This window comes from Cebidichthys violaceus, unplaced genomic scaffold, assembly GCF_023349555.1.
Source record: "Cebidichthys violaceus isolate CVI_PGR_0920_01 unplaced genomic scaffold, fCebVio1.0.p SCAF_2, whole genome shotgun sequence".
In the NCBI taxonomy this organism is placed as follows: Eukaryota; Metazoa; Chordata; class Actinopteri; order Perciformes; family Stichaeidae; genus Cebidichthys; species Cebidichthys violaceus.
Window position 1 is genome coordinate 9855264 of NW_027176372.1, and position 23536 is coordinate 9878799.

The window sequence follows — 23536 nt, forward strand, 5'->3', positions numbered from 1 at the left end:
AACTGGTTGACAAATAATAAGAAATACTGTACTTCTTTATCGTATTTCTGAGCAATTAAGGAAATGTAAACTGGTTTTAGCTGCCTTTCACTGACTCCCAATCAGTTTTATTTGTGATTTTATTGTTAACTTTAAGTAGCTATTGTAGTCTTTAGATTTTTGTTTATTTAATTTGATAGTAAAGTGCTTTTGTTAGCGTGTACTACTTAAATAAAGTGTATGTATGTATCAGGCCACATTGTTAAATTGAGAACATGTTGTCCCAGTGATTAATCTGGGACATCTGAGAACATAATGATTGTTTAAAACATAGAAACATAACTATTTGTGTTATGGATTAGTAGTGGGGAAGAGTGCGACAGGGAAAATAATCACATTAACATTCTCTTCAGCCGGTGGCTGGCTGTCAGGTTTCACAGTAAAATCATTTCTTCACCTTAAAGTCCGCCCCACTGGCTGACGTGAGAGCAGCCACTAAGCAGGAAGGTAGTTGTTTTTTAACCTCTCACGCTTGACTCACCTTCTGGAGAAATCGTACTGCTGTGACATCACTTCTGCTAACCAATCAGGTTCAGATAAAATGCTGCCGTCAGAAAGCCTCACCACTGAGGAGGAAGTGTCTTTCTGTGGTGCTGAAGGGGAACTACAGAGTGAAGTGCCAGTATGTGCTCACTACCTCATCAATATTGCCTGTGGGTAAAATGTGTCTTTCACTCTGGGATTGAGTCTGAAACACAAGTCTAGTAATATATTTAACCGTGGAACAAACCTGTCCTCTCCACATCTGTTAGTTCGAAATGACTTGACTTTAATGTACAAAAACTAAAGTTTTTCACTATAACTTGAACAATCATTACAAACGGAGTAATTGCAGTCACCGGTTCAATATTTTATGAAGTCATGGCCAACTAATGGAACAATGAGTCACTGTTAGATGGTAAACTTGTAACAACAATAATCTGTGTTTTCATATACTGACATCAGTGTGTCAGCTGATGTCAGCTGCCTGTGATGTAGTGTTATTGGTGGAGAACAGGTCACACCTGTCTCTGGCATCCCTCAGCCACTGCAGCCGTGACTAAAACTCACATGTCTGCAGCAGAGAGTGAGTGTTGTTTGTTTTTTTAAATCCTTATCTGACACGGAGGGAATGGGGTCAAAACACAAATTCTTATCAGAGGCCTGATGAAATAACTGCCTGAAGTGGACATGTTACTGACAGATATAATGATGCTGCTGCCTACAACAAAAACCTTACTCATATTACACCATGGTCTGCTGAGCGGTGACACAAAATGGAAAGAAGAGACCAATCCCATATCCCTATTGAGAAACAGCAGGGTTATTTTGTTCTTTTACTTGACAAATGACTCAAATATGTCAAAATGAATAGTTTATGGATCAGTTGATTTATTGACTTATCATCTTGACATATATTTGATATGACTGACATTTTCTAAACATTATTCCAACAAGACAAAAAGTCAGCAGTAAATGGTCACCATCTTAGGTTAGCATATTAGCCTGCTAACATTTGCTAATTAGAGTGCCCCTATGCATTGTGCGCTGCTGAGTACTTTTTTATCAATGTATCCAAATGAAAGGAGATTGTCCTCTACAAAAGGCTCCTTAAGGCAACGATTGGATAGTGAATGGCTTTAACTGAAGGCTTGCAAGTTGCTTGAAAGTAGTTGTATCTGAAATGTATTCAGATTGTGTGTAACTGTGTAAAGTCAATACATGTGGCTTATTACAGCTTCTGTAGTCCGGAGCGAAGCAAATTAACTTTGGAATATTGAATATCCATTGAATTCCCATATAGTGCAGCAACTTTTTGACTTGTGACCACTTCAAACCAAGTCTACTTGTGGCCCCTCAACACAGGTCATGGCCTGTGTGGATGCGAGTCATCAGCAGGAAGGGTAAAACTGTGCTCCATGGTTTGATTTCTATTTTGTCTTTAATTGTACATGCTACATTTGCACGTCATAAATCACGTGTTTGGATCGAATGACTCCGTCCGTCCTCTCGGCTCTGCCATGTCAGGAAGGACGACGGGCTGTAAACATATCTGATGCAACCTCACCTTGCAGTTTCAGCTGCAGCGCTGCTGTCAGGAGGTGTGTGTGTGTGTGTGTGTGTGTGTGTGTACGTGCGTGTGCTCATGTGAGACGCAGATAAGCAGGCGTGGTGTCAGGTTTCTTGTAACTTTTGTTTATACAATCATAAAACCCAGATCTTTCTCTTCCTGCGTTCTCTCTCTGTCAGCACCCTCTTGCCTTAAATATATCTGTGCTTCTACTGCTTCAACTCATTTAGTACCTTTGCATAATTTGTGGCAATATTTGCATGAATTCAAATATTTTTTATACACAAAACATTTGCATCTTAACCCTTCTTCTGTCCCCATCCCTTTGAAAGATCGTTGTTGTGATATTAAAAGGTGAACTGCAGACAGCATTTCATAGCTAAATGCTGACCGTCCTTTGAATCTGAGACTATTGAATGGACCAACTGGTAGCAGCATGACTGGTGGACACCTCTATCTCGAGGGAGGATAACAACCTCTCTTCCAAACAAAACCTTCAGGGTGTCCCAGGTGTTTCCACTACACACACACTGTTTGAATCTCAGTGCCGTGTCCTGATCTATTCATCCGTTTACACCCAGAGCCATTTCTAGATAGAAAGATAAGTCAGTATATATTATAAATGGTTTTCACAATTGCAATCGATGTTGATCAAAATGCATTGTGTGTACCTCCTGTCACTGGTCAGGACTAGCAGACACCAGAGTCTCTGGTAGCTCACCAAATAATTAAATATAGAAAAGATCAAATAAACTCAAACAAATTCAGACACAGTCCGATTAAAATTTTTGTATTGCTAATCTATCAGCTTGGTATATAACAAGAATAAAGTATAACAGTGTGTGAACATTCATGTGTATGTTTATGTTCCTATGTGCCTGAGCATGTGTTTTATATTTTTCCTCGATAGAGGTCAGTGTTCTCTACAGGTTCCTTCAGAGGCTGAGGTTTATCCAGGCTGAACATGAGCGTAGGCTCCCTGCTCATTGGCTCAGGGTATCTACAGTCACCACCCATGGGAGGAGCACTGGCGCTCGCTGTTCTTGCGAGGGGGTGGATTGTCTCCTGTTGAGGAGGTGGGGTGAGGCAGAACTCCTCTCTCTCCTGCTGCTGCAGGTGTCTGAGGATGGCTTTGGACAGGAGGCGAGGGTCGTCCTCGTGCTCATCTAGAAGAAGAAGAGGACACGATCTATGGCCTGTTTCAGCAACTAATCATTTTCCTTGTCTCACTCCTTTGCAAAAGTCCACGTTAAGACGGTAATGATCTAACGCTTCTGTTAAAAATCCCATTGGGATTGAGTTTCTTACTGCCAGTGCAAAGTTCACACGAGGCCAGAGACAACTGGACCAAAGCCAGAAAAGTTCTTAACTGATACTCTGACCTCCGTCCTTCACTTTAATCTCACACTGTGCAGCATAATGTGTGTGTGTGTATGTATCAACAAAACCTTTTCTAAAAACACAGAAACAGCAAAAGAATCTATAAATACGCGAATCCTTGTGGGGAAGCGGATGAGCTAAAAGCTGAAATCCCCCTAAAAGCAGTCTGTCTCATGCCGCCAGGTGTGTGTAGAATTAACTCACGCACACACACAGACACACACTTGGCTTGTCTTCCTACCATTAAGCAGGATGAGTTTGTAGCGGTTGCGACACTCCAGGGAGTTCTCCAGTATTTCCTGCAGGGTCCTGTAGAAGAGCAGGACCTGCTGTCGGCGCTCAGGCATCCCGAAACCAGCGCTCCTCTCCTGGGACATGCTGTGCAGTGTCAGCAGAGGCGTTGCATACTCCACCACACACTCATGGGCCTGTTTACACACACACACACACACACACACACACACACACACACACACACACACACATGCAGACACTGAGAGATAGATACATTACATGGACAAATAATCCTTTAAAAGCTTGTGGAACTCTGGCACCAGAAATGTTTGGTTGCCATGTTTTACATGTAGATGGTGCTGCTACTACGCTTTAATAAAGCAGATCTCCACTGGTGAGTTCTCGGGTTTAACCAGCAGGTGATACTCATGCTGTGGAAGGGAAACAACATGCTGGAGGTGATTTACTATTCTCTGTTGCTTGTTTTATTTTTTGGATCTCGAAGTACAAATTGTCTGTGTTGAAAAGTCTCAGATTTCTTTTATATTCTCAGAGTATGTTCAAGACAGTAGGTCAAAAAAGTCTTATATGGTGTTATGTTTAGAGTGGAAATAAATCAATTAAATGTATCAATAAATTAAAAGCTATCAGTCTTAACAGTTCATCAGTCAGGGTTTAGTAAGTCATATTATTTTAAACATCAGGCTAAGACGATTTTCCTCAACTTTGAAAAGTCACATGTTATGTACGTCATTATATACTGATATAAATATCATTGGAACCTTACCACCGATGCATTAAGATGTAGGTGACCGTTTTAATGTTCTACCTGGTCATATTTATAACAGAGCCAACATGTTTAGTTGATGGACAATTGGCAACTATTTTCCTAATTTATTGTAATTTTTGTCTCCAAAGCTTTTCTCTGTTTTATGTCATTGAAATATGAATGTCTTTGGGTTTCGAAATGGAGTGAAATGGAGGCCAGGTTTATGAACAGTATAACAACATTGAAACATCCGTTCACAAAGTCTCACACAAAATCTTACTGTTTAAAACCCTTTCCTCCACTTCCTCCTCCACTTTCATCTCATACACAGGCTCATGAGACTGTAATGACGGAAATGTTTGAAATAGTAAGATTTTATATAGTTTTGTTGTTCTTAAACTAGGCCTACATTTTGTTCAACTCATCAAGGGTTTACTACGTTTTCAAATTCTCTATTCACCGCGGAGTAATGCCAGAAAAACAGAGCTCTCTTCAAGAATTCAAGTTAACACTCGGTGAGTGATTTATATACAAATGGTCATTTCATGAGTGAAGTATTCCTTTAAGCACAGTGCTATTTACAGAGGTCAAAAGTCAAACATTCATCATCACCTTATTCTGCAAATTCTGTGTGGTGACTGCAACCGTAAAACACTGCTATAACACCATTCTGGCAATCACTTTGATATAATTGGTGGCTATTTCCGGTCTCACTTGAAACTCAGACGACTTTCATGTGTCCCAAACTTCCTTTCCCCCCACTAAACTACAGAGGCGGTTTTGAGTACAATCGCTCTTAGAATTGCCACATCAAACATGTTGAATATGGAGCACATTGACGCGCTATCATGAAATATTGAAGAAAATATACAGAAACAGCCCCTTGAGTCTGTCACTTTACTGTGACTCTCTCTGTCGCATTTTTGCTGTGCAGTCTTTACAAATCTGATCAAAGGAGAAGAGCACGCTAAGTCTTTCAACTCACACTGGCAATAAGGAGACAGACACCGAGTTGGAGCGCAGTGACATTCACACAGCAGGTTCTCTGATTGCCTTATTTCATTTTGACTGAATATAGCTGCTGTGCACCTGAGAGACTTTTCGGAATATAATCTGATTATTGATTATCTGCTTAAAATGTAAAAGGGAATCGGTTTGCAACTCAATTTAAGATCTATAAGTTAAAATACTAAAGCTCTGAGATAGAATGGTGAACTGTTGGTGGTGTTTCCTTTTCCTTTCCCTTTTACCCAATGCATGATGGGATATTTTTCCAGCCACCTTAGACAGAGAACGGATGGTTGGTATACAGCTCTTATTTAATGTGTGTAAGAACCTCAGTGTCATTCTGTAACTATTGTTCTACCTTCCCATGCTCGTCCAATACTCTGTAGACGCTGTGCTTGTAGACCCGCCCCCGGACGCCTGCCCTGTCTATCTCGTTGTTGGGCAGGTTGTCATAGAAATGGATGTTGTCGTCCTCTTCCTCCAGCTTGTGAGAAATGTTGGCGTTGAGAGGTATGAGGATGAGGAGCTTCCTGGAGCCACGACCCCAGAGGACCTTATGGGTGTCACGAAATGCTGTGATGGAGTCCTCTAAACCTGAAGGGACACACACACACACACACACACACATTCATTCAGATCTCTAGAATCACTTGAATGTGGTGCAAGTTGCGTTATTATGACCCTATAAACCACAAAGGACAGAGAATACAACTCAAGTATCACCTAAAATTGATATTTGAGGGTCGTGTAGCATACGTGACAGCTCATCTTAAAAACAGACAGAGACCGTATATCCATTTAAATTGATTATATTATTGTATACCACTAACTGGTATACAAATGATCGAGTGTAATCACAAATATGAGGAGGTGTGTGTTTTTATGTTACTGACGTGGCAGCACCAGTCGCAGGTAGCCCAGGTAGAAGGACCAGGCCAGGCCGTGGGCCACGTTCATCTTCCTCCCCTCGCAGATGTCGGACACCTCCACGTCTGACGGACCCTGCACACCAACCACAGAAACAACCAGAAGGATGTCACAACACCTCACCTCTGCTCAGGAGCTGCCTCAGAAAAGGGCATCCTTGCACCCATGCTGCCCTTTCCTATGGGACTACATGTAATCAGGATTACATAATCAGATTACAAAAAAAAGAATCTATGATCAGCCCAGATTAGATTTGAAAATATATATGTAATACATGACATTATATAGTTACATTGTAAAGGATTACTTGATTACATTTCTGATTATGTCTTTAAAAATATATTTGTCTTTATCAGGACAATGATTGATAATTCATGATTGATTTTAACAATTCTAAATGTTCTAAATAAAAACGTTCCACTGTATATAAAGTAAGTTATTTCTCTCAGGTTGCCTGTTTTGTTAATGGTGACTTAACTAATATTGTTTTTAGTTTTTATTCCCTTTAATTCACATTGAAGATGGACGATGACAATTTTGAGTAAATGCTCCTCTTGCATTACACCAGCAAAGTCTTTTTGCTGTGATTAAAAAACGTACACCACAGAAACAGTGTCCCACATGTTGCATACACACAGTACACCTGTAGTTTGTGCCAATACTGTTTTTGTGAGGGTGATTTGATTTGACAAATTGTAAATGTTAAAAACGCTAAATGCATTTTATTTGCATTGGAAATGTTTTGATGCGTTTGTGGATCTTTGTGGTTGTGTCCAATTATTCATTTCCCCCCGATAAACTGCAATAATGTTTTGTTTTGAAGTAATTCAGAAGTATTCAGATTAGATAACTTCTTCTTTTGTATTATTAATTGCCATGTAATTTGTATTCCGTAACTGACTACACTTGAAAGTTATTTGACACAACCCTGTGTGGGCAGAATATAATTATAGATATATTTCATCAGGACAGTTACACACAAACTTTTTTAATCTATAATGCCGGTAGTTTCTGTCATGAGTCTGAGGGAACAGTGAGCTTTCTTCAGAATTATACAACGATTCTTTGAGGACAGTGTTATGGTCATTGTTGCTGATGAAGACATATTTGGAGCCTATTTTTACTCCAGAAATGCCACATCAATTACAATCAACTGATGCTTCAGGAAGTGTTCTTACTTAGGGACTGTTCTGTCTCAAGTGTAGTGCTCTTATGTTAAAACAGGGCTATTTTTCACTTCTACCATGGCGCCCTGAGCTGTAACAATATATAAGCTCTCAATTGATAACCGTTCTAATAAAAACAATGATCTAAATGAATCAGGATTGTGACAAAAGAGAGAGAGAAAATCCCTCTGCACTGCTTTTCTAGTTGTCCATGACAGGAGGAGCTTTTTCTCTTTTACAGTTACAGTGTACTTGTTTTATTATCTAGTATCAAGAGTTTAGTAGACCTGTATTAAGCTTAATGCCTTGTTAGCATGGATGTATAGAGAGAACTTGACAATCTAACTATAATCTGATTTTTTCAAATGCAATCTGGGCTGATGATATATAGTTACGTATTTTTTGTAATCTGATTACGTGATCCTGATTACATGTGATCCGTTACTACCTGACCCTGGTGTTAGCTGGCTTTCGGAGGGCTGTGTTGAGTGAGTGGTAGAGGTGTTTGGTACATGTATGAACAAATCTTTAACACCCAAACCTTAAACTGAGTACTGAATCACCACCGTGTCACTGAAAGGATCAGTAGCTTTTAGCTGTGGAGCTCCCTGGAGTACTTTAGTTCCCTGTTAAAAGCCTATTGAAATAAAACCAAAGACTATCATGATGTGATAACTGTTGAAAATAGTTGGCTGCTTAGCTATAACCCACATAAACAGTGCCTGTTTATGTGGTCTGTTTTTTTGCTGAATTGAACGTTACTGCTGCCAGCAACCGACGGGACTTACTGATGCACTGAAGTGAATTTGAACAGTGAAGCTTAGAAAATAGATGAAAAAAGACATTATCACTGGCTACAACTCTTTGAACTGAACTGCTCAAAGCCACTGGAGTCAGTAAAGTGAATTGTAATCTCCACCTCTGGTGTGTGGGTGCAGGTAAACAGGAAGGCAGTTTAAATGAACATTAGGATACCCACTGCAGGGCCTGATGATTGGTCAAAACATAATTTCCCATAATTACTGGGCTTCCGTAGGACCGCTCATCTGACTTGTTTATGGATAAATGGCTCGATAGTGAAGCTCTGTATGTGAGCGGCATCTGAGATGTCTCAAAACTCTCTTTGATTGTTTTTTAAATTTATTTTTTCAATGCCACATCAGAGACATTTTTCTGGGACGGTGACAAGCAGTGAGACAGAAATTGACACCGACACTGCTGAATTAGTTACATGGAGTATTTTTGGTAACACTGTCCTGAAATTGGTTTCTAGTAGTTGCTAAAGTGTTTGCACTAACAAGGTTAAGATGCCCCAGGTGTCTACTCCTTAGACTTACATTAATTAAGAAATTACTACATGCTAATTTACAGGACTCAAACTGTGTTTTTGCATGTTATGGCCTGTTCGCCGCAAATTACTTTACTATGAATTACTAAAACATGCTGTTAAAGATCTTTCAGTGTAGTGGAAGAGAAAGACCCCAGATAAACAAAGACAGTGGTGTTTGTGTGTCTGGTGTGGACCTCACCAGGACTCCCAGGCTTTTGAACAGAGCGTAAAGGACCGAGGTCAGGATGAGGAGTTTCCAGCATTGGCCTTTGTGTGGCAGAGGATGTCCGGCCAGGTAGAGCAGCAGGCCTGCCAGCCCAGCAGCCAGCAGGGTCTTTCCCCCAAAACCACAGGCTGGCAGCACGTGGCTCAGCAGCCTCCGGCCTCTATACCTGGTAAAGACAGGGAGGATACTGTTGACCCTGTGAACGTGTCTCAGTCTAGCATTTTAACATCAGTGAAACATTTAATTTATTTAGAGAGGATGAAATGATCTATTGAAACATACTGTTACTGAGATCAATGTTAACATCGGTAGTGTACAGTGGGTTTTTAAAAGTTTTTCACCAAAAACAGCTGCATACTGCAGCTGGAAATGGCGCTAATGAGTGTTGAACCAAAACAGGGCTTGATTGACAGATGGTTCATCCAATCACCTAAAAAGTACTTGTAAGTGCCTGCCTTTTTCCAAACAGTTCCATTGCTCAGGTAAATTTCTATGCAATGTTAAAGATGTATAGTACGAGACTGGGAACATTTTGATTGCCTCTCAATGGCTCAATGACGCTATTGGTCAGTATGGTGTTATCAGCTGTGACCGCTATATGAGAGCAATACCGAGCAGCTAACATGTACCACCATTATTTAAAAACACACTAAAACACGCACAACTGATGGACCAACGTGTTTTTTCTCACCTCGTATTTGAATGATGAAGCATCTCCTCTGCCAGCAGACAGAGCCCGTGCAGCAAAGGGCCAAGGGTCAGGATGAGGATTACCATGGCAACCCATCCAAACAACCTTTCAGGCGACAGAAACACAACGCCTCCTATTGTCATGGCAGCCAGCACCACAGCACACACCTTAGGCAAAGTCCCTCGAGGCCGAGGGATGAGAGCGTCCTGGTCTTGGAGGCGAAGCATCTGTGAGGGGTTCAGTCACCCAGTGTCAGAGATCGCTTTTCATGAAACCAGATGTATCTATCGCTCAGGGCAAAGAACCAGTTCACCCAGAAAACTCTTCAATGAAGTCTAAACTATGTTAGTGAGAGAAATTTCCTGTAAACCTTTCTAGCAACGAAATATGCTCACTACAGTCAATAAATATAAACAAAGCAACCCAAATCAGAACTTCCAGGAGGAGGTAGTGGGTCTGTAAAGTGTATATTTACTCTGAATTGCACTGGGCTTCTCTACTCTCTGTGGACTGAAACTTGTGTTGGGAAATATATGGTGTGCACCTGGCTCAGTCCCAGCAACTTGTTTTTCCCCCGTCATCTCTTAATAGACACACAGATGCAAGAGGTGTGGCCAGATTAGTTTTAAAATTACACAATGGTTCAATGTAGTGAAGAGAAAAGTGATTCTACCTTTGAAAGGCTTTCCTACCCTCGAGAGTCTGACTGCCTGTATTTGCATGTGTATGCATGTTCTTAACATTCTCTCTCTCTTTGTTTAACTCTCCCATCTGTGTGAGTGATTTACATGATATTGCTGCTTGTGTATTTGTGTAGCCTCTCCGTCACCTGATAAGGCTGTATAAAAATAACTTTATCAAAGACACATTTTGACTTTTTCTAAAAACAGACAATCTGCCTATTCTTACTTTTTTTTTGATACAATTTATCCAAAAGCTGTATTACTAGATGTGTGTTCTCTGCCTATCAATTGTCACATCTTACAAGTTACACTCCCAAGTAATTAAATCCATTCAAAGTGCATTCCAGTATAACCACAAAGCAATGGAGCCAGGATGAGGATGAGACAGTTTAATACGAAGCAGTGAGGTTTCAAGAAAGTTCCTTTTCAACCACAAACATGTCTCTGTCAGTAATGATGCCTAATTTGTGAACAGGAGAGGAAAACGTCTAATCTAGCTGGGAGCCACTTGGTCTAACTCCATCTAAAGTGCATTTTAAAACTAGACAAGAGAATGAATTTATGAAGGGACTCACCATGGTGTGTTAGCTTTTGATCCAGATAAGAGAGATCCTCTTTGTCTTCTGTTCTCCTTCTGCCTCTCCTCTCTTTCCGCCCCTTTAGTCATCATCCAACACTTTCACTTTCGATTAAAGTTAAATATACTCTTTGCCAGAATTCAAATTACCCAAAGATCACGGTAAAGAGAGGGAGTGGGAGGAGGCAGAGATTAGAGGAAATGTTCATGAAAGAGGAAGTTCTTATTATGCAACTATTACTATTTTTGTCATGACAAGAGATTGTTCAACTTTTAATTCTTTCACTATATAATAGGTGCAGATATTTGTTCTGCTCTCTTTGTTGAACCATTTGGATAGCAAAGTGAAAACCTGATATACAGATGGGGAAAAAAATTAGTAAACAAAACATAGGAATGATTTAATTAAATTGAGGTTGCGACTTATGACTGGTGCACACCAATTGGTAAATTGTGGCCTCAATTTAAAGCTATATGGTCACTCCCAGACTCCGTAATGGACAGCACCCGCAATTTTCAATGGTTTCAATTTATTTTAAACTGTATATTGTTTTAATTGAATCCATAATTGTAAGTTCTATTTTTATACTTAATTAAGCCATTCCACAAGCTTTCCATGTACCCCCTTCCAACTGCAGAAGTCCTCCCTATATGTACAAGTATCCCTGGTGGACCTCTAGGCTATCGTTACCTCACTGAGGAGACCCCTTCTTATATACACACAAAATACTTGACTGTTTTTTTAAAGGTTATTTGAACATTATTAGACTTGATTTAATAGATCTGAAAAATCTGATACGTTCAAATAAAATGAGACGAATTCTGTATTCTTCACCAGAATTTGCATATAGGGAGATACAATTTACAAAAAATATAAATAACCTAAATCAAATTTAAACTTTTGTGATTTATTATTATTATTTATTTATTTTATTACATATTTTGGTTGATGGTTAGTCAAAACCGTTCTTGGTTTCATGGGGTTATGCTGGGCGGTTTTCATCTTAAAACCTACCTTCCACTATGCTACAGTGACACCCTTAATTCACTCAATCAACCATTTAGTTTCCCTGCTACACCCTGTACGGAAGTATTCATTCAGGTACTCATCTGTAGATGTTACTCAACATATGTGACGTGGCCCAGTTTCACCTCAGTGAAACGACATAATGAAAGAGAAAGTTGCTCCGTCTTATCATTGGCTCTTCCAGTAATTACTCTTCTATGTGAAATCTTATATCAAGTCAAAGAAAAACCAGTTGCAAGATTGCAAAAGAAAATGTCACTTACTGCAGTGTTTCCCAAGCTGGGGTTTGGGACCCCCACATGAAGTCAAATGAATTGAAGGGGTCACAAGTTGATTTCCTGGGCAGGACATTTTGGGAGAAAAGACTAAATCCTGCTGCACAAGATTATCATTCTTTTCTATAAGCATGTTCTGCTGAGATTCGGCAACTGTATATCAAGAACCAGTTTTGATGAAGCATTTCTTATCATCAGGGCGGTTCTTTTGTAAACTCATTTGCGGTCGTGTGTGTCCTTGCGCAGTGGTAACAAAATAAAGGCTCGGTATGCATACCAAAGGTTCATGCATATTTTATTCAAGAGTAAAAAAGTGGATCGTCCCATGGGGCATGCTTACAGTGTTAGTGACTGGGGAGTCAGAACAGAGAGAGAGAGAGAGAGAGAGAGAGAGAGAGAGAGAGAGAGAGAGAGAGAGACAGAGAGAGAGAGAGAGAGAAAGAAAGTTAGAACCGTGGCACAATTTCTATGGCACAGGGTCTCCCAGGGGGGTTTACCTCTCCCAAAAAAGCACAACAAGACCAACCAAGGAGCAACGCAACATGAAGAGCAACCAGCAGAGATAGAGAGAGAGAGCTTAAATATTAAGAATAATGTCCATAATAAATAGAATCATAATAATCATAGAATCATAAATATCATCAAATAACAAGAGGAATCATCAAGAATTATGATCAGAGAGAGTACACTTTTTTTCCTTTAAATTGTGACGGCAACACACCGGCTCTTCTGTTAAAATGTGTCTTGCTGCTTTTTGCTTTAAACAGCGCAAATTTTAACCATGCAATCATGCTTTTGGCTGCCTGAATGCCTGTGCCTCTGTATATAGAATGGTCATTCATCAATGCGAGTTTAATATTTGTTTATCGTTATTCATATTTATCGTTAAAAACAACTCCTGTACATCGACGAAGAAGAGAGGAGAGAACCTGGACTTGACACTTTGAATAGAAGCGTACCGTCATTCTGTACAGCGTCGAAAGAAACCGGATACACAGGTTGTGAAAAAGAAAAAGAAAAAAGAAGAAAATATAACACAAAATGAATACAAAATATAAGTTAAATAAACATTATGTACAAAATAATTTATTCATTATTCCTCAATTCACTTATATTAACCAGAAAATAAATAAATAAAAATTCTACCATAGTGAAACACAGAGCACAAATATAATCTTCACATTATTATCAAAGAACTTAACTCTGCATGCACTGATGCGTTAATATAAATGCTTTATAAAGACCTTTTCTTCTGACTTCTTGTTGTTGTTGTGGCTGCTGCCTTAACAAGAAGAATCTGTTTCCCCTGTGAAATATTATTTCCGGCTTTTCAGGCCAGAGATTCACGGCCATCACTGCTGTTTGGTAGCAGACGGCAACATGGGAAGAAAGGAGGATGTAGAAAGAGAATGAATGGAGCATGACTTCACATTTCAACTCCCCCCCGGCTCCCTCTCATATATAAAGCATCGTACGTCCGCTATACTGCATCTTGCATCTTGTGACTGTATGCATCACATGTGCAATAAAACCTCTCTAGGTAACCTATTTACACGCAACAGGTCGGGATAAACACTCGCTTCAGATCTAATCCGGGCCCAGTTTCAAGCCTTTCCCGAGAGCTAGCTGGCCTGAGACCAGAAGGTTTTTTTTTTTTTTTTTCTGGGGGAGATGAGGGAGACCTCCACTTGGCCTGTGGAGGATGGGTACAGTGTAGTGCTACAAAAGCAAACGGGAATCCTCCCGAGAAGAAGAGGACAGTGAGGGCTCAGATTAGACTGCAGCTGAGATTATCTCCACACATCTCTCAGCAACAGATACCACACCACACATCAAAAAAAAAAAAATCTTGCTGTTGCCTGGCTGATGGCGGGATCAGCTTGTGTTTGCGAATGGAAACACATTTCCCGATATAACTGCATGGACATTTGCATGTTAAAGCATGTGCACACAATCAGGCAGGCATATCCGCAACTCTATAAAATCAACCTATCCACTTCCTGTTTCGGGATGCAAGCAGGTAAGAGAAGCATACACGTCTTTAATGCCCCCACCCCTGATTGCCACCCTCACCTCCATCCCCCGTGCAAACACTCGACCCTGCCCGACACAACACACACCACCGACACAGCCACGTCATGCTGACACTGTCAACCCACTGGTGATCCCCAACATACACAGTGAGCAGCAGCTCCCCCTGTTTTGCATGGTGAAGTTTTTCCGTAGGTTCTTTCCCGTTTGTTGTGCAGGTACATTGGAGTTGTAGTTCTTTAAATAGGGCCGAACAGTTCAGTGAAGAGACTCAGTCTTTACATACAGCTGCGGGCAACGGGGATGGGGTAGGTAATCATGTGTGTTTGTGTTTGTGTGATGTTGTCTGCAGCCTATTCAGTGAATGTAATACTGTGTTTGTGTGTGTGTGTGTGTGTGTGTGTGTGTGTGTGTGTGTGTGTGTGTGTGTATGTAGTGCTTTTTTGTTGTGTATATATGCCTATGTACACTTATCTATAAATTCAGTACCTCATCAGAGTTGTTCTAACTGCAGGTATGTGTCTGGGCATGTGGGAGTATATGTCCATCACTGTATATTGCTGTTGCTGTCGGTCCCATTGGGCTCTCCCATGTTCATGCGGCCCATCGACAGGCCCACGCTGTTGACGCCATCGCGTCGTGGAGGCATCCTCTCGTTGATCCGATCCAGGCCTTTGGCCTCCTCGAAACTGCTGATCCGATGCTGCGGAGAGAAGCCTCGGATGGCTGCGGAGACAGGCAGGCACGCATCCACACGCAGACACACACAAACAAACATACATTCATACGTGCACACAGAGTTAATATTTAACTAGACATTAAGTAGAATCTTGTGTATCCAAACCCCCTGGGAGCTTTGAGGGAAATATTCAGAGCACCGAAATGGATTGAAGATTCCAAAGCACATTTTATTAATTTATGAAATGTGAGTGTGCACACATTTCCAAAGCATTCGGTCTGTTTTAATTCAGCTTTTAAACGCTTTCAATTGAGCACATCCAAAAGGACGTTTCAGTAGTTTTAACCCTGATTGAGTTCCTTCAGCAGAGGGAAATTTGGGGTTTGGATGGACAAGGTTCTGTCATATTTGCACATCAACAGGGTTCTGACACAAATATATACACACATTGACAAGTGTTCATCTATTGTCTGAATGCTGAGTTGGGATTAGTTTGTGGCTCACAGTGAACGTGACAGTCAGTGCAACCTGGCTATTGATCCGAGATCAGACACCTGAGACACCTGATATTTAATGAATAACATGCTGGTGCATTAAAATGTTTTCTTAAAGGGGCACTACACATGCAGGTCAGTTGATGACGTCATCAAGGTTATCTCGGTTTGGACACTACAAATGTTTAAAGGAATAGATCAACATTTTGGGAAATATGCACATTTGCAGAGAGATAGATGAGAAGTTTGATACATCCCGCATGTCTCTATGGTAAAGATGAAGCAACCTCCAGCAGGTCGTTAGCTTAGTTTAGCCTTAAGACTGTAAACAGGGGAACACAGCTAGCCTGGCCTAAAGTCCGCCTTAAGCACTCACAAATAACCACATTGTATCGCGTTGGTTTGATCCATAAAAAAGCAGAACATGTGGTTTTACGAAGTTACATGCTGGAACCACAACTGTATGTCTTTACATTTCTGTTTTTAAGTCCCCTTATATAAGAAAGGGCAATGATATATTGCTGAGGTGCCCCTTTAAACTAGTCTAAAAGGGAACCACATAAAAGCAGATAGAGAACAATTAGAGTTACCACTTATAATGCTGGTTGTCATAAAAAAAATGCATTTCACCAAAATTGATAAAACGCAAAGCTTTGAGATCAGCTGAACTGCTAACTGCTGAACTGTACTGATAATGAGGTCTGTCTGAAGAGATCGCTGACACTTTTGAACATCAGCTACAGTCGTATTATCTTCGCACACATGCAGCTACTCACAAATATGCCACTGTTTACACAGCGGCCACCTAACACCTAGCTACAGATAATATCACATAGCAGAAAAAACGCAAGAGACACACAGTAGATATAGACAGAGCTATGCAGTTCAGGACAGGAAAAAAGGTACAAACACAGAGGACTACAGTTAACAGAAGCGTGCAGAATAAAGACCACAATCTGCTACACAATCTGTTCAGTAGCACAGAAGAACCTGGCAGACCCGTTCTGGCTTCAATGAGCAGTGTCATCATAGGCGTTAAGTACAGAACCTGTTATCCCAGAAAATTATCACAGGACCTCAGTAGAGAACCTCAGTCATGTGATAATTTGCTGGGATTTGGTCGAAAGCAGAGTTTCACCACGGATGAAGTCTGAAAGATTGGTTCGTAAAATTAATAGAAATATTCCTTTTACACTTTGCGTTCATTCAAAATCATCATCACAGGTCACTCTGGTTCTGCTTGCGGGGATTGCAGATTGGTGGCATGTTTGTATCCTACAGAACTACAGCATCTAAGAAATTTAAACAAAATACTGTAACACACAGTGTCCCTGCCCACTTTCACAAAAACCACCCCTATCCACAGTCCCATTCTTCTCGTGTGTGTGTGTAAGAAAAAGCTGGGTGTGGTGTGCCGTGTGTGTGGGATGTACCTACACGTCTGTGTGTTTGGAAGAAGGTGTAGTGGTGTATCCTGTGTCCCAAGAGAAGGAAAGAGAAAAGCATGTGGATGCTTCATGTGTTGTAATGTGGTGGCTTCAGCGTGCATTGCTTTTAGGCTTTGCTGTGAACGCTGATGTGGTTAGAAGAGCTCAGTGCATCGTGGGTAAGAAAAATCTATGACCTTATGAACATGGGTGGCTGAGTGACTGCACACTTGTGCTTTGCGCGCGCGCGCGCACACATATACACACACACACACACACACACACACACACACACACACACACACACACACACACACACACACACACACACACAGTGAAATGAGTGGGATTTTACCTTCAGCGTCCTTAACTGTCTCGATGGCTTCAATGGCCTCAATGGTAGCTGAAGGATGGGCAAAGAGAAAAGAAGAAGAGAAAGAAAGGAGGACATGGAGAGAAGATGATGTACAAAGGAAGAAGACGAGAGGAAGTGAAGGCTGAAACATGCTTCTGTGCAGTTGCGCATAAACGTGAATGCAAGAATGACCGTGGCTCAGGGGGGAGCCTTCCTGATCTCAGTTAAATGTTGTTAAAAACACTGGTTACTTGGGTCCGTCCAACACCAAACAAGACATTAAAAAAACAATTGAATCACCTAAGAACGCACACAGAGAATGAAGCAGATCAAAGTGTAACTTGTAGTTACATATCAATACAAATATTTGTATGACGTCATGATGGCATAGAGACTAAGATGCCTCAACTTCTCCAGTTCGAGACCTCCTTTGCACCTCCTTCTCTCTCTCCCCACATTTCCTGTCTGCCTGAGAATATAAGGAATAAATATCCCACCCTCCAAAAAAATACACATAGCCCACTGCTGTACACATTAAAATGATGTGCAATTTATGTTAGCAGACACCAATACGAGTGGGTACGCATGACTCAGAGACATGTTTCAGGCTTTAGTCATGTGAGGCCCTCAGAGCAGCACTGAGACTATGGCAGAGGGCACCTAGTGTTAGCAGTAGCTGGGGTCAGCTCACTCACACACACACACACACACACACACACACACACACACACACACACACACACACACACACACACACACACACACACACACACACGTTGGCTGTCTGTTCTTACTCTCTGTCATTCTCTAACTCTCTTTCTATCTCACACACACAACCAGCAGGCTGATAGTATCCTCAGCGCCGGTGAGGTGGAGTGGGTGAGCATGTCATTGAGGCAGAGGGATGAAGAGAAGAACAGCAGAGGAGAAGAGGAAAGAGTGCAGGAGATAACCGGAGGATGGTCCAAAGCAGATATTCAGACTGTGTGTGAGTGTGTGTCTGTGTGTGTGTGTGTGTGTGTGTGTTTTAGTTCTGATTTTGAAAGTGTGTCCAGGGTTACGTTTAAGTTGTGTGTTTGTGTGTGTTAAACACTCACCGCTCTGCAAGGTCTGTTTGCCTCCAGACAGCACTCCGCTGGGCAGCATGCCCGTAGGGGTCAGCCCCTTCAGGGTCAACACGTTCTCGCTCTCCTCCCTAAAAGACATATAGAGACGGTGTGTATGTGTGTGTGCATGTGACAGGTGTGTGTGGATAAAAAGACAAAAAAAACAGAGAATTACAGACTCGCCCTCATTGTGCACCTGTAAAACACACAAAACATGCTTGTGGGTTATAACACAGAATGCTGAATGTGACAATCTGGTGACTTTTAATTCATTTCTGCAATGGTTAAAGGAAACGCAACATTTATAGCATACTGCGCATACACACACACACACAAACACACACACACACACACACACACACACACACACACACACACACACACACACACAAACACACACACACACACACACACACACACACACACACACACACACACACACACACACACACGTAAACCAGAACTCAACCCACCGTAGAACGGAGAACATTTTAGCCATCTTCCCTATGGCTCGAATCTTGTTTTTGATCACCTCTTTCCTGGCTGCTGCTGCACTGGCTGGAAAAGCATCATACACAAACTCAATAATGGGATTTCTTGTCATCATCATCACAAAAAATAAACTTTCAATATTGTAATTACGGACATGTTTTTAGGTATTTATTTATTCACACCTCCATAGGTTTGAATCAAATTGCTTTAATGTCAGTGTTGAGCGTCTCTTACCGTCAAAGATCTCCTCTCCATCGTTCATGAGTTCGTCGTCAGAGCAGATACTCAGGACATTGACCAGCATCTCAGTCACTGCAGACACACAGACGCACAAACTTAGCCAGGGAAGTATTTGAGCACCTCCGGTTTGCGCCCAGCTGGGGACGCTTGTTGCGTGTCATCCCCCATCTCACTCTCCCCTCATTTCCTGTCATCTCTCCGCTGCTGCTGTCCAATTAAGGCATAAAATGCCTCAAATCTGACTAAACTGTGGTTACCCACGAGTACCCCTAATCCTGTAAGTAGGGGTTGTACACCTTTTTAAGCTGATCTAATTGCTATTTTTGGAGAATATTATAAAGTGGTACAAGAACCATGTACTGTAAAGTACATTAAAATGATCTTCCTTTAAAACTAAGAAATGTATTATCCCTTGTACCGTTTCACCTTCAACTGTGTTCCACTTGAAGGTGAAACGGACATGATGTTGTGGTGTGTGATTTCATCACTGCGCAGACATCGTCAAAGCTCAAGACTGATAAAGTTGTGCCTGACTTGTGCAGCACAGACTAACTCTTCCGACCCGTTCAGGAGGTTTTCAAAGTTCATGACAGGACAAAGATGGCGTGAGGATCTAAGATAATTTACATTTACAACAGTTGGCCCCTCTGTTTAATTTTGACGGAGGGCCCATAAGCTTCGTTTGACGGAAATGTATCATGAATATAATTTGCATTGTTATTACAAAGATGATTAAGATTTTTGCATAACATGTCTTTGTCTTAATTTATTCTACGCGTGTTAACTGATCCATGACAGCTGCTATTTCACTTCATATGAGATGCGAATTGAGATGAGAAGTTCCCCAAACGCCAAATTGCTCAGATTTAAATTAAGCCTGCAAGGTGCATTTTGATCAGCATTTTAACGAGTATAAGACTGGAGCATTTCATTATTACAGTATCACTGAAGACAACTTTGCCATATGATGTTTTGATTAAAATGTACTGTGTGTGGAAGAGTCTAAATAAAAGACACGTGTGTGCATGTGATACCCTTTTCTCCCACGAAAGGCAGAGACCAGGTGAAGACGTCCATGAAGTTGGGCAGCCAGTAGGGGTGAGGAGAGCAGTTGAACTGACGGATGTTCATCACATTGTTCTCATACTTCAGCACCGCCGCTGGACACACACACACACGCACACACACACACACGCACACATACATACACATTATAGCCATTTAATCTTTGGTCATATAGTAGACGATGATGTTCCCAAAATATACATAAAAAATATCATGTTAAACATACAGTTATACTAAAAATGTTTGCTACTTGGCTGCAGAATTTTACTGTTCAGTCTAAAATAATGGCATCACAGTGGTTACAGCTTTCTGTGTGTGTACTGTGTGTTCTGTGTGTCAGACCTTTGTTGTTGTAGACATCAAGGTAGTTTGGAGCAGAGAAGATTGTGATGAGGGAGGGAAAACCTGTAGTCTGACTCTTCCTGTACATACGATACCTGAGGAAAGAGAGACAAACAACACCCACGTTACAACTAAAAAAAAAAACCACATTGTGTATGAAAATTGAGGATTTGCGTCAGAGGTCTTTAAAACCAGACAGAGACTGGTTGAAGGCGAGACAGCCAGGCGTTTCAAAACAAATGAAGAAGGAATCTGTGTGGGCAAAATGACAGCGTTCGAGTGGAGCCGCCAGCACAAAGCTAACATTTTGAATCAGGCCCAGATCTAGTAACTTAGTTGCATTAAAAAACAAGTCTGGGTGCAATTAATTTCATGCATGAAAACGACCTACCGAGATTAGACATGATAATGAAACCAAGCACGCGTATTTCATTTGTTCCCACAAACAAAGCACAAACGCAGCCTCTGCCGGCTGGGTCCCTTAAGGATAGACTAATTATCAAACTCATCAGTAATCAAGAATTTGGGTTATTTTTTATAAACAAATATAATCTGGGTGTGCAGCAGGGATTCTAATATTGTCTGTTATTGTGGAGGTCCAGTGTCCTGTGTAGCTTTGCCAAGGATGCGGTTCTCTCTAGGAGCTTGTGTAGAACCAGTTGCTGACATGCAATCAGTGTCATCAAGTGTCAGCAATGCTGGTTCTTGTTTTGGTCTTCACCTATTTACAAACTTTATCCACAGCAGGCCGCTGTGCACTGTGACTGACCGTGAGCCAATCAAATCAAGGCAAAGTAATGGCTTTGTATCAAACAGGCTCCTGATTGGCTGCCTGTTACACGGCTCTACCACTGTGGCACAGACCGTACATCTGTGACCAATTTGTACAATGTACTAATGTTTACAGTATACAGTTTCTACAGTTAGTATGTGATGAATCAACAATAAGTAAATCAAACTGCAACTTTAAAATGTCAGAGGCAATCACACTTTACAAAGAGAAACCAACATTTTTCCAGAAAAGTATACATTTTGTTTTTCCTGGAGCAGTTTTGCTACCATCCACAATAGGTTAATTATTTTGTTCAGACCCCCTCGTTTCCTTTGTGAAGTTTTTATTTTTTAGATTGCATACTGATTGTTGTGAGTGTAGTTTATTTTGTAATTTTTTTCAGTGTGAACATACTTGAAACCTGCATGGAATTAGTTCTATCTCTACACTGCTGCTCATTTCATTGCGTGAAGTCACTTCTCTTGATTGAGCACTGTTTTAAATGAACCCACACTATTTCATCTCTACATTAGGTACTAGTACAAACTTCTAAAATTATAGTGTGTTTTGGCTAGCCCTTATGCAAGTGCACCAACGTTTGCTGCCTAGCTGCACAACAGATAATGTACTGTTAATGGGTTCCCCAAACAGCACAAACCACAGCAACAGCACAACTCATAATGCAGCAATTAAGGCAGCACTATTATATTTAGAGGATTTACACTAAGATAACAGATGCCAGGGATGGATTTATGGGTCACAAAATTGTGGTCTTTGCCCCAACTGCTTTATTTAGACTAGTGGTGCAAACCTTACATGGCTCTTTGTCTTACCATTCTGTTCTCAAGAGGTGAGTTAGTTGAATGTTGTTCAGGTTGCTGGTGCTCTCCGTCAATCTCTAACAATGCTAATAACACAGTTTAAGTGTGACAGAGGGAAACATTGTGAAACCTCTTTCCCCGTAATGTGCCAGTCTCCTGACAAAGAAAAATAACAGCTCGGAACATGAAGTGTCGAGGTAAGCCATTAAATTAAATGGAGCTCTCTTTTAAGCCGAGAGAAAGGACTGAGCCGCGACAGTCAGTCAGCTTACCCGGCATCCTGTGCTTCATGCGCTCTGATGATTGACAGCAGGTTGTTGGTCTGTAAGAACTCGCACACTGCTGGGTAACTGTGGACAGAAAGAGACAGAGACACAGAGAGAAAGAGTCAGAGCAAGTGAAGCGAAGCAGTGGAAAAGAAAAAGAAAAAACATACTGGTGAAGAAACACGCACAAAGATCCAGTAAAAAACACTTTACATAGCAACTATTTCACATGTCATTATATCAAGATTGCTGTAAACTACAAAACAGATGGAAGTATTTAAAGACTAGCAGTGGGAGATGAGTGGGCTTCTTGTTTTCTGAAGTCGTGTCTAACTGAGACCAGCAGGGGGCATCAGCTAGCACAAGGCAGGCATGAGCAGGGCTTATGGCCTCCTCAGTGCTGAGGGGACCCAGCAGTCACTAGTTGGTCAATTGATGCTGTGTCTGCTAAACATAGAAAATCAGTATTCTCCACAGACAACATGTCACAAGGCCCCAGTGCAACACACTCTGCACATGGGGAGTGCAGCTACGACCATCGACTTCAGCGCTTCGTCTTTAAAGGCCTCCATTTTTATTTCTTCATTTCCATCTTTCATCTTCTACCCCACCACCACTACCATCGCCCTCCTCCCATGTTGCTCTCCCTCTTTCTCTCACTGTATCTTAATATCACTCCATATCTGGCAGGAGTAGCCAGTCGTCATAGCAACAGAACCGTGCAGTCTCCCTAGGGATTGTGGGATATCGTTTCTGAAACGGAACTGTATGCGTGTGTGTTTGTGCGTGTGTGTGTAAGTGCTGTGTTTATGTGTTTGCTCGTACATTGAATATGTGTGTGTGTGTGTGTGTGTGTGTGTGTGTGTGTGTGTGTGTGTGTGTGTGTGTGTGTGTGTGTGCGTGTAAAGATTGTTTGTCTTTTGTACAAATCCCAGTGATTGTTATTGGATCTTGAATGTGGTAAAACCGTGCAGGAAGCATCTCGCTCTCTCTTCTCTCATCACCAACATCCCAAACCAATAGACTGAAGTCCTCCAAACTTATTAGATTCCAGATTTGTAGAT

General features: G+C 41.3%; 2 protein-coding genes across 4 annotated transcripts in view; both read right to left on the reverse strand.

The window, feature by feature from the left end:
• Nucleotides 1-1390: 1390 nt before the first annotated feature.
• Nucleotides 1391-11147, reverse strand: sting1 (stimulator of interferon response cGAMP interactor 1). The gene is made up of 7 exons (XM_068715365.1): nt 11079-11147; nt 9821-10047; nt 9103-9295; nt 6374-6482; nt 5839-6074; nt 3711-3897; nt 1391-3255 (listed from the first exon to the last, which is right to left on the reverse strand). The coding sequence occupies exons 1-7, from the start codon at nt 11079-11081 to the stop codon at nt 2981-2983; spliced, it is 1230 nt and encodes a 409-aa protein (XP_068571466.1). The 5' UTR covers nt 11082-11147; the 3' UTR covers nt 1391-2980.
• Nucleotides 11148-14783: 3636 nt separating this feature from the next.
• Nucleotides 14784-23536, reverse strand: part of ppp3cb (protein phosphatase 3, catalytic subunit, beta isozyme) — a 31080-nt gene continuing 22327 nt past the window's right edge. For 2 of the 3 annotated variants that reach the window (XM_068714303.1, XM_068714304.1), the window contains exons 7-14: nt 22479-22556; nt 20614-20708; nt 20241-20366; nt 19201-19278; nt 18948-19032; nt 18466-18563; nt 17369-17416; nt 14784-15139 (exon numbers count right to left, since the gene is read on the reverse strand). In XM_068714303.1, coding sequence (XP_068570404.1) covers nt 14961-15139; nt 17369-17416; nt 18466-18563; nt 18948-19032; nt 19201-19278; nt 20241-20366; nt 20614-20708; nt 22479-22556 — 787 coding nt within the window. In that variant the 3' untranslated portion in view covers nt 14784-14960. The remainder of the gene's footprint in view (nt 15140-17368; nt 17417-18465; nt 18564-18947; nt 19033-19200; nt 19279-20240; nt 20367-20613; nt 20709-22478; nt 22557-23536) is intronic. The other variant, XM_068714305.1, reaches the window with a different exon arrangement.

Bases quoted from the DNA above. Each gene is read 5' to 3' on its own strand.
- sting1 (XM_068715365.1), bottom strand. The intron at 9,296-9,820 runs GTGAGAAAAAAC...TGTCTTTACCAG, and splicing joins CTTCATCATTCAAATACGAG to GTATAGAGGCCGGAGGCTGC. The intron at 3,256-3,710 runs GTAGGAAGACAA...TTCTTCTTCTAG, and splicing joins CAAACTCATCCTGCTTAATG to ATGAGCACGAGGACGACCCT.